Genomic DNA, 15078 nt, shown 5'->3' on the forward strand with positions numbered 1-15078 from the left:
AGCCAGAAAGGTCATCTTCGTCAAATCTCGACCTGCCTCGCCGCCAAGCCTGTGATTGTCAGATTAAATTACTGCTTGGGTTTAATTGACGCAGGCGAGGTGAGCGAGCAGCCACTTGTGTGAGAGTTTGGAGGAAAGGCCTGCTGTGAGGGGCCAGGCTTCGAGTCCTCGCAGCAGATTGGATGTGTTTAAGGTTGACCTGACAGGAAGATTGGGAGCAGACATCTGAGAGAAGGCCTCGTCCCTTGGAACAAGTGCAAATGCGCGGCTTCAGAAAGACGTGCACTCTACGGGTCCTTGTGCGAAGAAAAGCAAAAAAACGCTGTATAACGTGCGCATGAACTTCTCCGCCCACGTACAGTCTGAGCTATACAATGGTGCCAGGCTCTCCATTTGTACATACGTTTACCATAAATCGATATTTTCTGACATACTTGCAAACTCGATAAGTACATCGGCGGACGTATACGCACGGGTTAAACAGGTGAGCGCCCACGGACCTTAGCTATTGACCCTTGCTTCGGCTGTGTCATAAGTTCATACGTTTAATTAAGCCCGGGCCAGTCGGCACGCATGTCCTTGCAATAAGGTCACAAACAAGGTCTCGGAGGCCAAAGTTCGCCCGTGCTTGGGGCTTTAAGAAGTGTCCTGAAGAGATGTGAACAAAGACAGCTTCAAGGTGATGCAATAGCCAGTTGGAATACATATTGCCTCCTCCTGACAGCTCAACCCAGTCCGGGTCTTATCTCGAAGACGTGCGGGTTAGTCGTGTACGAGGCAGGCATAGGGGAACAGAACATCTCCAAAACACGGATTCCGATGCTCCCGTGAGGAATATATGAGTAGGAAAAACAAGGGATAAATAATGGATGGCGATCCTGAGGAGACAGAGGCGGCTGTTGGGTACATGCTGTGTGAACATTATCCACTACCCCGGTCTGCATGTCACCTTGGACTGATGCTGACTCCAAATCAACGCTCACACCACCGACTTTCTCATGCAGTAGGATTGCTGAGGGGGATTTAGAGGCCAGATAAAAAAAGGGAGTCCAGCTGCACAAACGTGATACCATTGGCATGGTATTATTTACTCATTTGCCTATTTAAGTTCCTTTTTTTTTAAGCATGGGACATAATGTGGACAAATCAGTAGCCCAGGTAGACAGGACCAGAATGTTCATGCTCAGCTACTGTATAAGTTTATTCATAGGCAGCATACTACAGCTTATACTTGCCTTGTGGTAGTTTTAAAAAGTTTCGAGACGAGCTCTGTTTAAAAGAACGTACTTTATTTATCCACGTTTACACACTATCACCTTCAAAATACTCCCCTTGCACAGCAATACTTCTGAAATGTGTCCTGGAATCTTCTTTTCGAAGTCGGATCGCCGTGATCTGTCAAAGAGTAGGGTGGGTGCGGAAGTGAGATCATGTTGTTTCCTTCGTGTGAGGAGGGCTCGTTGACAGGGTGGGCACATGGTCATAATAGCAGACATGGTAACACGTGGTCACAATAGCACCAGTTGCACAGCTCTCGATGTCCACGGGACGATGTATTTTGACACATTGACTTATGAAGGTCGGTGCTCCCTGTGACTGTGCGTGCAGCCTTGTGCTGTTGGCGTGTTACAAAAAACTAGTCAAAACTTTTTCATATCACTCAGTTTATATATGATTTTTTCATCATAATCTTCCATCTTTCAGAGGCATGACAATTTAAAATGGCTATTTCTTTAACATTAACACGGACTATCCTGAATATTTACTTCTCCGAAACCAAAGTCTTGACATAAAACAGGTCTGAGAGTTGTAAAATGATGCAAATAAGTGGTCTTATACAGACCATTGACCTTATACAAGAGAAGTAAAACATTGTCTAGATGATGTACAAAAGAGAAACAGAGCAAAGCCATGTACTCAAAGCGTTCAATAAACTCATGCCACCACCGCAAGGATCTGACACTTAAAGTTCTGCAGGCACTTAAGAAATGAATAAACGAAGCGACAGAGAGAGAGTGCGGAGAAGGGGGAAAAAAAAGAGAGAGGAACGTCGCTCAGCGCAAGCTGCTGCTTCTCAATGCCCTCTCTCTCTTTCTCTCTCTCTCTGTCTCCCTGTCTCTGTCTCAGAACAAAAAAGCAACAATAAGAAATCTAAAGGAAAAAAAGTGAGAAAAAAAAAAATTCTAGTCATTTGGAAAAACGGCTCTTTTCCCTCAGGGGCTCGGGCCCTAAGCCTGTCCCGGTTAGGCCTGAATGAAATCTTTGGAAGCTTCTTAAGCCTTCAATGTGGGTTTTGTTCCTGCTATTCCTCCGCTTGGCTGACAGAAAATAGGTAACTGGATTAGGCCTCAAATTCAGAGTAAAGTGAACTCCCAAAAAAACCTTGTGTATGCTGGCCCCACCTCTCCCTCTCCCCGTCTCCCTCGTCCTCTCGTCCTCTCCAGAGACACTAGACGTGGGCCGTTGGGGCTGTGATCTTTTAAGAGTGCTAGGAGATTATGCAGGCTTGGGGGCTCCGACACTATGAACCCCGGGGGGGAGCAAAAAGTAAGAGTGCTAAAGGCAGTTAAGGGCTCCTTAACGAGGGTAAGGAAGCGTATTAATCAACTCAACTGTGGGCAGGAACAGGCTCCCTGGGCTGAGAAGAGCGACGTGCAGGTGGTCTGCAGCTCAGCAGGAAGTCAAGGAGGGGAGGAGAGGAGCCTGAGCCTGGTACAATACTGCAAGAAAAGATTAAAAAGTTCCAGAGAATGAGAGTGGGCCTGACCCGCCCACTACTCTAGAGCCTGAGAGAATGGGTGGAGAAGAGAGAAAAACACACATGTGGACTCGCAAATACAAACACGCCTTGAAGCTGCGAGCCAAAGAGATATGAGCGCAGTGTGTATGAACACACGCAAAAGTCACACGTTCCTCCCACCTGAGAAGTTGCCCAATACGCTTCATGACACAAACAAATCGGTCAGGGCCTGGTTAAGAAATGAATGGAGGTGAGACAAGAGAATTTAACTTTCAGAATGCTGATGGATGTTGCTAGTAATTACCACAAAGTTCCTTCACAACCATTACAATACCGCAGCTACAGAGAATTAAAAGGCTGTGTTTAAGTTTCGGGATGGAAACATCGGTTTCTGTATTAGGATTTAAACCACTCTGATCCGGGCAACACCAACCTGGTTGCAACTCGAGACATGTGACCAGAGGGCGTTTTATTTTTCCTCCCATCCAGCTATTATTCCAATTTGTACTTGCTGAAAATATTCTTTAAAAAAAAATTTTGTTGTACGTTTAAAACCAGAAACAAACCAGCAGCCTACCTCAAACCAATGCAACCCTGACCAGGCAGTTACTAAGGAGGATTGAACGCACCACTTAAAAACAACAACTGCAGCAACGCAACAACTGGAAAGAAAAGAAAGAAAGGCGTTGGAAAGCTGGGGTCAGAACACAGGTTCAGCCATTATACAGAGGAGCACAGAGGGTTAAGGGCCTTGTTTAGGGGCCTGTATATACTGGGCGATGCAGGGATTGAACCCCCCGACCTTCTGATCAGTAGCCCAGAGTCTTAACCGCTGACCTAACACCGCCCAGGAACCTGGTTGTCCCACAAACTTCATATCTCTCCACACATCAAGATCCTCCAGCGTTCTTGTTTTGTCCCTAGTCTCTAGTTGCACATCTCTAGTCTCAACCAGGTTCCTGTTTACTGTTTTCAGGTACATGCCGAGTATGCAGATTCAGGATACGCATGTTAGTGTAATGACTATCATTAGCATGCGAACACTTTGATTAGCCACAATCACAACATTGTGTAGAGGATTTTAAAACATAGGTTTACACTGCATAAGAAGTGGTGCGATATATTGCTCAGGACCAATGTGGTTGCGTTAAGACTCGTGAAGTTGCTGTGAACTAAAACGTTGTCTCTTTTACAGACTACTGGATGGGGGGAAAAAAAAACACTTCAGAATCACTTTTTAAAAATTGTCTTTCGAGAGTCTGAAGCTGAAGCTGTTCAGTTATTCCGATATGTAAGCCAAAGAGAACGTAATTAACACATTTTCAAACATGTAAAAGCGACTAAGACGAGATAGCCGTGTGAAAATCTGCCTGTCCCTGTAGTGACGCATGACCGCTTGAAGATGGCAATGTGTTTTTTTTCTTTCTTTCTTTCCCAACATTAAATTGTTTGAACTCGGGAGTAATGACTTTTTTAAGGTTTTCTAAAGGAATCCTGAGCATCTGAACATCTTGAAATATGGTTTATATTGGATGGATCGGAACAGCTTGAGCCTGCTATTGCTAGTGAACACCTTTGGGATGAATTGGAATGCTGACTGCATCCCAGGCCTCCTCACCTCACCTACATCAGTACTTGGATTTAACTAACACCCCTGTAGCGGACTGAGCTCAAATCTCCAAAATCACACTCCGAAATCTAATGGAACATCTTCCCAGAAGAGTGGAGATTCTTATAACAGCACACGTGAACTAAAGGTGGGATGGGATGTTCAAAAAGAACATAAAATCTTATAGTCAGGTGTCCATACACTATACTAACACACACACATACAGTCAGTCTCTGTCCCTGTACTAGTTCCTTTGCTGCTGTCTGAGCATGTATAACTCGCCTAATGTGAGAGAGTAGAATTGGGAAAAACCTTGGCTAGTGCTGCTTTAACGATCTCACGCTGCTAGCATTACAAAGTGCAAAAGGTTCTGGGGACACGGCGTCGCGAGGTGAGGAGAGACCTCATTATATGAATCCTCAACCATTCCAGTTGAAATATTTATTAAGACATTATTATGGGTTCTTTCCATCGCCTCGGAGAGTGTAACTCCTCGCCCCTGCTCTTCCTCGTGCCTAGCGGTGCGCCTGCACCGACACATGAAGACATCAGCACGACTTGAACGAGGTCTTCTTCCTAATCATATCGAATGGTGTGTTTTTTTTCCCCCCTCGTTCCACGTGGCTCTCCACACGCAGCGGGCGGCGATGAAACGCTTACGTCAAAGTGAGAATGGCTGAAGTGCGAGGATTTGCACTCACTGATGGCTACTTCACAGAATTCCTTGTCTCATCCTTTTCCATGTGTGTAAGCGAAGAAAAAAGGAGGAGGAGAAAATGAAAAAAAATACAAGCCGACTGTTGAGTCCTGTTGTAAAGCGAATTCATTAAAATAAGTGAAGGGTGTCAAAGTTACTTCAGCGATAGGAAGGCCGTCTTGTTTAGCGAGCTGTACGGAGTTTCCAAACGCGATGTTAATAACGTGGATAATCGTGCTTCTCGGTACACTGCGTGTGAAGGTAGCATTGGATGTGGCACAGGAAGCGTGTTGACAGCTCGCACGGCGCTCGCGTGTCACGCCGGTAACTGACAGTATAAGGCGTGTGATGTCGCTCGCGTACACACGTGTAGACGTGCAACGCGGACATCGTTGAAACAAAGCGTTTACGATCTGCCAACAGATTTTTTTTCCTCCTTTTGTCGGTCCACTACGCCGAATTACTTTAGATCTGGTTTATCTCTTTGATTGGGCAGGTTTTATCCGTGTAGAAAAAAAATTTGTAATAAAAATAAATAAAAAATCGAGCGCCCAAGGTGTGTGTACTGTAGGTATGTGTATTGGATTAAGTGTTGTATCCGCAGAAGGCGATAAGAGATCTGATGGGATGCTGTTGGGGAATTATGGATTGCAATGATAGTGAATCTCATGGTCAACAGCTACAGGGGACATGGCTCTGATCAGCCTATTCAGCTGTGTGTTTGACTGTGTGTGTGTGTGTGTATGTCACTACGCGTGTGTGTGTGTGTGTGTGTGGCCAAGATACAATTTCGTTTCATTTTGACCATTTGCTGCTTTGCAAAAGTATTTATCGTTTCCATCAGAATATCAATCTTACACAAACACTAGGCCTAATGAATTTCCACTAGGGCCTGAAAAAAAAAAAAAATAATAGAAAGTACAAGTAGGACTTTTTAAATAATATTTACATACCAGAGGGCAAGAAAATCCACGTTCACTCTTCTAGAACGGTTTGTGCTTAGGGTTTTTTTTTCTCTCTCTATGTACTTTTCAATTTATAAACTATACGTTTTGTAGTTAAATAAAAAAATATAAAAAATGGCCAAACTGTATTTTCTAAATGGGATCATTCAATTTGACTCCTGGCATTACCTCCACCTTTATTTATTTATTTACAGCGGTAAAGGGGAATGGACATGGACTGCACTACGTGGTCTGTATTGTGTTATACTTTAAGTAAATTCAGATTTTATGTTTGTTTCTCATATGTTTCAGATGTCAGTGACTACAAACTACAGCAAAAATGAAACATTATACAATATTAAACAGTAAAGAGAAGATAACAGGGAAAAAAGCGAGCATTTATTATATAGAGACTATATTATATGAAGGACATTTTTGTTATGTGGACCCTATGTAGGATTAATAAAAAATATATATATTTTTTAGATTTATGAATAGAATTTGTAATTAAATAAATAAATGTAATCATTTGATTCGACTCCTGACATTGCTGGAGTCAGTCAGTCATGCAGTCAGTCAGTCTTTCTTTTTCTTTCTTTCTTTCTTTCTTTCTTTCTTTCTTTCTTTCTTTCTTTCTTTCTTTCCTTCCAATTACTCTTTCTTTCACCACTCTCACCATCTTCCTTTATTTATTTATTGGTAATTCGAGGAAATGGATCTGTAGTGCACTATTGTGTTGTGATTGTTTCTAGGGAAAAAGGAAACTATTTTGCATTTGGCAAAACTGTCTAGAGACTGTTTATTGTTTGTAATGTGAACCCTGTGTAGGATTTTTTTTTAAAGAAAAAAGAACTAGTAAGATTTGGGTAAATCTCAACAGTCAAGTTTGTCAATGACTAATAAAAAGAAATGTAAAAAAATTAATCCAACTTCAATTATTTTTTAAACACCAAGGTCATTTTCGATGTTGATTCTGGTGCAGATTTTCGTCTGTGGAAAAATAAATCTACGGTATGATTCATAAACAAATGCACCTACACAGACACAGAGAGTCAACTCCAGAAAATATTTGAAGCGATTCAAGTTTGAATGCAACGTTTTAATGGAATCTGACAACCCTGGCTGTCAAAAGCGTTTTTTTGTTTTGTTTTTTTTACAGCTAAGACTGGATCATTTCTCTCATTCATGTGTGTACAGTATGTGTGAGCGAGTGAAAAGAAGAGATGTGGGGAGGTGGTGGTGAATATCTGAAAAGTGAGAGTAAAGAGAAGCCTTTTCTGTACACACAGACTCTGGAATGCTGCCAAACTCGGCGAGCCTGACCGCACACCCGTGTGGCCCTCTCGCTCAACTCCACTAAACCCTCTCTTACCCTCTGCTTCACCCGCCATCTCTCTCGCTCTCGTTTCCAGCCTCCCCTCCCCTCTCCCATCCATCCTTCACTCACCCGGATTGGGAAGCGCTTGGTCTCACGCTCCTTCTGTGGATTGCGGTACTTCTCGTACCCGTCTTTCTTTTTCTTCCCCTCGCACTCCTCTTTGCGCTCGCGCTTCTCCGCCGGCTCGTCCCATGCGTCGGCAGACGGATCCCCGACCTTCTCCACCTCCAGCGCGTTCTCGTTAGGGTTCAGCACGATCACGCCGTAGCCCTCCTGAGACGCAAACACAAACAAACAAATTAACAGGCAGGAACAATGCTTCGTGTGACTGTGTGTGCAATAATGCAGAGAGGTATCCAGGGAGCGACATGGTTGCCAAAGCTGAAAGCAGACAGAGGGGCATTGAGACAGGCCTGAGATCTGAGAGACTCGTAGGGAGAAAGGAAAAAGAGAGAGAGAGAGAGAGAAAGAGAGAGACAGTGTGGTAGAGGAGTTGACTGGAAGAGAAAAAGCAATAGAAGGGATAAGAAGTTCTATTAAAAACTCTTAGCAGGATTCGTCGTTCTTGTACAGCGAGGCTTTCAGTGACGCACATGAACTCTGCTTTATTTCCAGATTTCTCTTTCAGCTTCAGCTAGATTTCTTTTTTTCATAATTTTTTTTAATTAACAGCCAAAACCTCAAAAAGGCCTCGTTATATTTAGCGAAAGCTGAATACCTTTATTAAGAATAGGGCAAAATTAAGACCTGCTTGAATCTGGAACATTTGTTCAGACGAAGTTGTAAAACATCAGTATATCTAAAAAGAGAAGATTAGCCCCCGAATAAAAATCGAATTCAAAGTGAAATGTATAAACAGCCACACACTCCATGTTTTATATTGTTAATTAAATGATACAGACCCTATGGATTAGGCGTCCCTGTATATTTGTGGGACACAAATATTTAGTGAAAAAATGTGGGAGGATATTTTTGTCTTAGTCACTTATGTGTTCTTTTCTGTAACACTGTGTGGTAAAAAATGGACATGGACAGGATAATGAAAGCCTGGCTTTCCGGGTGTAACTGAAAGTTCACTCGCGACACCTGGGAAATATTTACTCATAATACAAAAAAAAAAAAAAAAAAAAAAACAAAACAACAAAAAAAAAAGATTTTGAAAAGAGGAAAAGCTTCAACGCATCAGCTGAACTAGTAAAACGAATGTCAAACAAAAGTGCACAAACAGAACGAAACACAAAATCTGATTATCTGAATATACCGGAGGTCAATAAACCCCATTCCGCCCGCTCCTAGGGGTCACGTGTACGCGCGTCTCCAATTTAAACGAATTATGTCGCGACGCAAGCAGCAACAAAGCAAGTGTCATTCTCGACAGGCTAATTAAAAATTAAGCAACTGTCGATATCTTACAATCATAATTAGATCGCGTGATGTACTGCGGACGAAGCACTTTCGCATTCTAATCAATACAAATCAACTGCGGCTGCCCTCCTGCTCGGCCTGCCGCGCGACTGCTAATAAACTAATAAAGTGCGAGAAGTAATTACGGCTAATAAAGCTGAGAAACCCCCGCTCAAAAAAAATATATAAATAAAAATCATTAAAAAAACTAATAAAATATTACAAAGAGCTCAATCAAATTTAAAAGAAACAAAACTCAATAACAATATTAAGGCAGATTCCTAATTAAATGCACAAGACAATATTTTTTATTTCATTTTTGAATTATTTTGATCGTTTATTATTACTATTACGTTATTTATAATTATTATTATTACCAATAATGAGAGTAATTATAATAAACTCTGTACAGTAATTTAACTACATTTAGCAACTAAATTTTAATGTAAGAAATACGTTTTAAACCAGTTGCTCATAATAAATTCCCGTGGTCGCGCCACACGATGTCCGCATGACGTGTATGTATAAAACAGTTTTTTCTTTCCCTGACAACTTTCTGGTTGAGGACAGAGGCACCGGCCAGCAGTAGTTTGGCTTTGTGGTTGCACGCAGTGGTGAGGCAACTTGAGTGAAGTTTAGTGCCACTGCCCACTGGTGGCAGGCAAGATAAATGACTAGGGAAGAAAGACAGTCAGACAGGCCTTCCTGTAGCTCTGTCTTTCTTTCTTTTCTTTCTATGGCTGTATCGCTAATGACTACATCGCCTGGATTAAATCTCGAAGAAGATCGAAGCCTCGTTCCTGCATTCGCTGATGTGACCTCCGTAACGTTTGCTACCACAGTGACGAGGTGCGAGTGTCGTCTCTCGTGGCTATTCTCATCATGCTATGGACAGCGGCTTGTTCATGAAATGTGAAAGGGTGCATTTATGTTCTGGTCAAATCAATAATAACAATTATGTTTTATTTTCTCAAATTGTAAAATGTAAACATTTTGTTAAATAATTATTTAGCAATTAATAAATAATTAGCAATCACTATTTGGGACATTCAATCAATAATATATTTTGAGTAATTTATATATATATATATATATATATATATATATATATATATAGATAGATAGATAGATAGATAGATAGATAGATAGATAGATAGATAGATAGATAGATAGATAGATACTTTTTCAAATTTTTTGTGTGTGTGTGTGTGTGTGTGTGTGTGTGTGTGTGTGTGCGCGTGTATATATGCGGCAGCAAAGAAGCTTATCTGTGAAATTCTACGCCTTGCTCTGTTGAGTGGCTGGATCGGATGTCTGGCTCTTCCCATGCCCCCGTGCCCCTGGTTGGCACCTCCTCATGGGGCAAAGTAAGCAGGCCTGGCCTCTGGGCCAATGGTCTGTCTGGGTCACCGTGGACCCTCAGTAGGTCTCAGACCTCTGTAACCCACCACTGGATGCCCTCTTAACTGTTCTTTTGTCTGTCTGTCTCAAACTAGCTGACTCCCTTCACCCACAGTTACAATGGCCTACGCCGCCGTCATGCGCCTTCATCTCACCGACTGACAGCGCCGCGTCTTTCAATCTAACATCCATAACCTTACACAAACATAGAACATGAAGCACGGTTAAAAAAAAAAAAAAAAGAAAAATCATAAAATGAACGGGGTGAACAAAGAGTGATACATGATTGGGTTTAAGGCGTTAAGATTAGACAGTGTAATACAGAGGTAGAAATATAAAGTATATTACACATATATATATATATAGATAGATAGATAGATAGATAGATAGATAGATAGATAGATAGATAGATAGATAGATACTTTTTCAAATTTTTGTGTGTGTGTGTGTGTGTGTGTGTGTGTGTGTGTGTGTGTGTGTGTGTGCGTGTATATATGCGGCAGCAAAGAAGCTTATCTGTGAAATTCTACGCCTTGCTCTGTTGAGTGGCTGGATCGGATGTCTGGCTCTTCCCATGCCCCGTGCCCTGGTTGGCACCTCCTCATGGGGCAAAGTAAGCAGGCCTGGCCTCTGGGCCAATGGTCTGTCTGGGTCACCGTGGACCCTCAGTAGGTCTCAGACCTCTGTAACCCACCACTGGATGCCCTCTTAACTGTTCTTTTGTCTGTCTGTCTCAAACTAGCTGACTCCTTCACCCACAGTTACAATGGCCTACGCCGCCGTCATGCGCCTTCATCTCACCGACTGACAGCGCGTCTTTCAATCTAACATCCATAACCTTACACAAACATAGAACATGAAGCACGGTTAAAAAAAAAAAAAAAAGAAAAATCATAAAATGAACGCGGGGTGAACAAAGAGTGATACATGATTGGGTTTAAGACGTTAAGATTAGACAGTGTAATACAGAGAGGTAGAAATATAAAGTATATTACACATACATATATATATATATATATATATATATATATATATATATATATATATATATATATATATATATATATATATATATATATATATATATATATATATATATATATACATATATATATATATATATATATATATATATATATATATATATATATATATATATATATATATATTTAAATGTGCAAAATATAAAAATATTATAGGGCAGAAAAAATGTAGAAAAATTCATCTCATTTTATTATTTTATATTTATTTTCGTGCCTTCACTAGCACATTAACAGCAAATTAAGGCACTAGAGCTACATTTATAAGTCGATTGACACAATGAGTGAAATATATTTTTAAGGAAAAAAATTCTATTTATATATTAAATAAATATTTTAAAATAGAAAGAAAAAAACAACAATTAGCAAATTATAAAATCATAATAATAGATTTTTTATATTACATTTTTACATTATTTATTTTATATATTACTATAATATCTAATTATTATGATTAATAATAACAATAATATATTTTATATTCGACTTTTATATTATTAAATATTGTATATTGTATATTATTATTATTATAAATAATAATAATATTCTCATCAATGATCATAAAAATAGGTTCAACTATGCGGGTTGATGTTGACAGTGTGATGCGATACTCTATTTCCAGGCACCTAATAAAACATGCAGCTAGTCGGTGTTCCTCAAAGTACTGATGAGCCCCAAGAATATAAACAAACAAACAAATAAATAAAAAAACCTTATCATCCTGTCACTTTAATACAATCCATTAACGTTTAATAAATACTACAAAAACAAAATCTACCTGAATGAGGTTCATACAGGCATGCAAAAATCCCTGTATTAGCCGAGTGTTTCCATTGTGCGTGTGTGTGTGTGTGTATGGACGGTAAATACAGTAATAATGGTCTGTCCACTAAATCAGTCCGTCTACAGGCAACACTAATAAATTTAGCTTATGGCAGAGCCGAGCTGTCCGGTTCCTCAGTCAGTCCTGCTGAAACGAGACGTGCTTACAATAATATTGGGTCTTCAGCAGCACGCTGACAGACAACCCAGTGGTTTAGCTATTTGCGGCTCTTTGTTTGGCTTTGAAGCGGGAGAGCGAGGGAGAGAGGCTCTCTGTCGTTTTTCCCACCCTTCCTCTATAGTCCTGTGATGAAGGGAAAGACTCGTACTGCTTCGGGTCAGAGAGAGAGTATGGTACTTATCAGGTACAAAGCGTGCCCAATAGCGGTCAGGAATATGTATGTGTGTGTGAAAATGTGTGTATGCATGTAATTTATTATTATTTTTTTTAACACTTGCACACATCTGTGTGTGTTTGTGCACGTGTAGCCTACGTACGGCGTCTGAGGGGGAATATGCGTGCGTGATCAAAGCTGGTGGATGACGTCTCGAGCAACATGCTGACCCTCCATTACCACAAAGCCTCAGCCTGGCCTCCTGCGCCTGCGCGTCCTGCTCTACCACAGCCTGTCATCCCTTTGTAAGCTTACGGCTGGAAGGACCAGCCAATCAGGAAGCTGGAGGCAGAAAGGACGGAGCAACCTGATTGGAGGAGGAAGTGGGGATAGAAGATCTGCAGAGGGCTTTATTCACACTGTGCTTATACTGCAGGTACTCGCTAAAGCCTTCCATATTGCTATAAAAAAAAAAAAATAAAATATAGTCTAAGTTCAATAGTATGAGACCAGAATTTGTGATTGTTTTTTATGGAAATGTACCAAAAAAGGTGGTGAAAAAAAAAAAAGAAAAGCAAACTGGAGACCATGTTAACTCCTGTGTACTAACAGGACAAAAACGGATTTTTCACTCAAGCAGGAATCTTTAACAGATCTGAAAGCTTGTGGAGTTCGTGTCAGCTCGAGTGTTAAAGTAAACTCCGACGCAACTCTAAAACTAGTGTAAGAGATTGAATTCGAGTTTGTGCTGGTAATATTATCTCTAAAACAAACAAACAAAAAAACAAAAACAGAGAAATATATAGCAAAAATAATACAGCTTATTTGAACTACTATTAATGTACTATTTACACCTTTTACTGTATCTACAATGTATCATCTATAACATGTTTTATTGAAAGAATAGGATATGCAACTTTCCATTGAATGCAAAACAGATGAAACCTTCAGACTTCTCATTATAATAATATGACATTAGCACATAGAGAAGAGAAACGACACAAATAAAACGATAATAATTGCCAATAGAGCAGTTATGTCAATGATAAAGGAACAAATGACCTTAAATAACCCTTGGTCCAAGACGTGCATGTAGGTGGTTATGTAAAAATTGCGTGTACGTGATGGGTCTTTGGAAAGAGCGAGAAGTTCCTGTGCCGGGACGAAAGAAAGAAACGAAGGATTAAAATACTTGTAAATGATAAGCTCTCAGAGAACTTGTACAATGCAAACCCTACAAGGATTTTTTAACGTGGAATAAACCGTCTCCTTATTACGTGTCTCAGACAGACAAAAAAAATAAATAAAAAGAGAGGGAGAATGTTCTAAAATGTAACACGCTTGTGTTCGCGTTCATGGAAACGGACAACGTTGTTTATTTCATGCCGTAAGAGACCTTAGCGCTGTGTGACATTGACAGATTGGCTCTAATTTACGTGTGATAAGGTTAAGCAGAGACGCTACACGACGGCTCGGAAACCGGCTTAGACGCAAAGCTTCCACTTTTCTTTCTTTTCCTTTTATCACATCCTTCATGTTACCATAAGAGTAGAGTTAGTGCTTAATAAAGCTGCTGAAATACCACACACAAAGCACAAACATCCAGAGGGCTACACACACACACACACAAACGGCTCGGAGTGTGCACGGCAGCCCCTGGAGGTTGAACAGGGAGAGAGAGAAGGATGGGGAGAGAGGCTGGTATAGCATTAATCACGGCGCAGGTGGAATTTGTCAGAGCTATCGATTGTGTAAGTAAATGTTACAGAAATCATTTGTCAACTTTTTACAGGAGGGCAACATGTCAATCGCTCAGGAGGAAGTGACTGTGAGCGCAGGGGAAATGCCATTTACCACCGCACTTCGAATACTGACACAAACAAAAACAAATTCCCATCTCACACACACACACACACACACACACACACACACACACACACACACACACACACACACACACACACAACTAGCTGACCAACAAACTTACTACTAATAGTCAATGAGATATTTACACTACATATGCACACACACAAAACAGCAATACAAGAAAAACAATCAAAATTCAAAATCCCATACTTGACCAGACTCGAATATGCAAAGATTTTTAGACCGTATTTAATATCCGAAGTCATTATTTTTAATTTCAACTATAACATGCGTTACGTTACAATCTCCGATGCATGTCAGAGTCGAAACCTTTGACGTATGTTAATAGATTACCGAATAATTGCCAGAAGATTGTAGCTACTGTAGTTCATGCAAATTCATACCAAAACCAAACGGTCAATGCACAGCATTCTATTAAATCTGCAATTTGAAAAAAGTGTGATATTAAATTATAAAATTTTCACACTGTAAACATTCAATCCAACAGCAACAGAAGGATCGTTCGTGTACTGTTTACCAAGAAACTACAAAACAGAACTAAAGTCCATTAACAAAAACACCTTATGGCCATGTTCACACTGATCTGTTTTCGTTTGAAAACGCATATCATTCTCTGGGTTTTGGTTTTCTGTCCACTGGGATGGCGTTTTCCGTCAACGAAAACGTAGCTTTTTGAAAACGCTCTGTGGATACATTTGAAAACGATTTTTGACGTGAAAATGAATGTTTTCAGCCATTGCCGTGACGTTTCAAAGTGACGTAATGTTAATAAACGGTAGGCGGAAATGCTGAAAGCGAGTGAAAACGAAAAAATGTGAACG

At 40.4% G+C, this 15078-nt stretch overlaps 1 protein-coding gene across 2 annotated transcripts in view; it reads right to left on the minus strand.

Annotated features, from left to right (window-relative positions):
• The window catches only part of fam172a (family with sequence similarity 172 member A), a 171901-nt gene that overhangs the window by 83385 nt on the left and 73438 nt on the right, over positions 1 to 15078 (minus strand). For both annotated transcript variants that reach the window (XM_046841224.1, XM_046841223.1), the window contains exon 7: positions 7438 to 7641. In XM_046841224.1, coding sequence (XP_046697180.1) covers positions 7438 to 7641 — 204 coding nt within the window. The remainder of the gene's footprint in view (positions 1 to 7437; positions 7642 to 15078) is intronic.

This window comes from Silurus meridionalis, chromosome 27, assembly GCF_014805685.1.
Source record: "Silurus meridionalis isolate SWU-2019-XX chromosome 27, ASM1480568v1, whole genome shotgun sequence".
NCBI lineage: Eukaryota > Metazoa > Chordata > Actinopteri > Siluriformes > Siluridae > Silurus > Silurus meridionalis.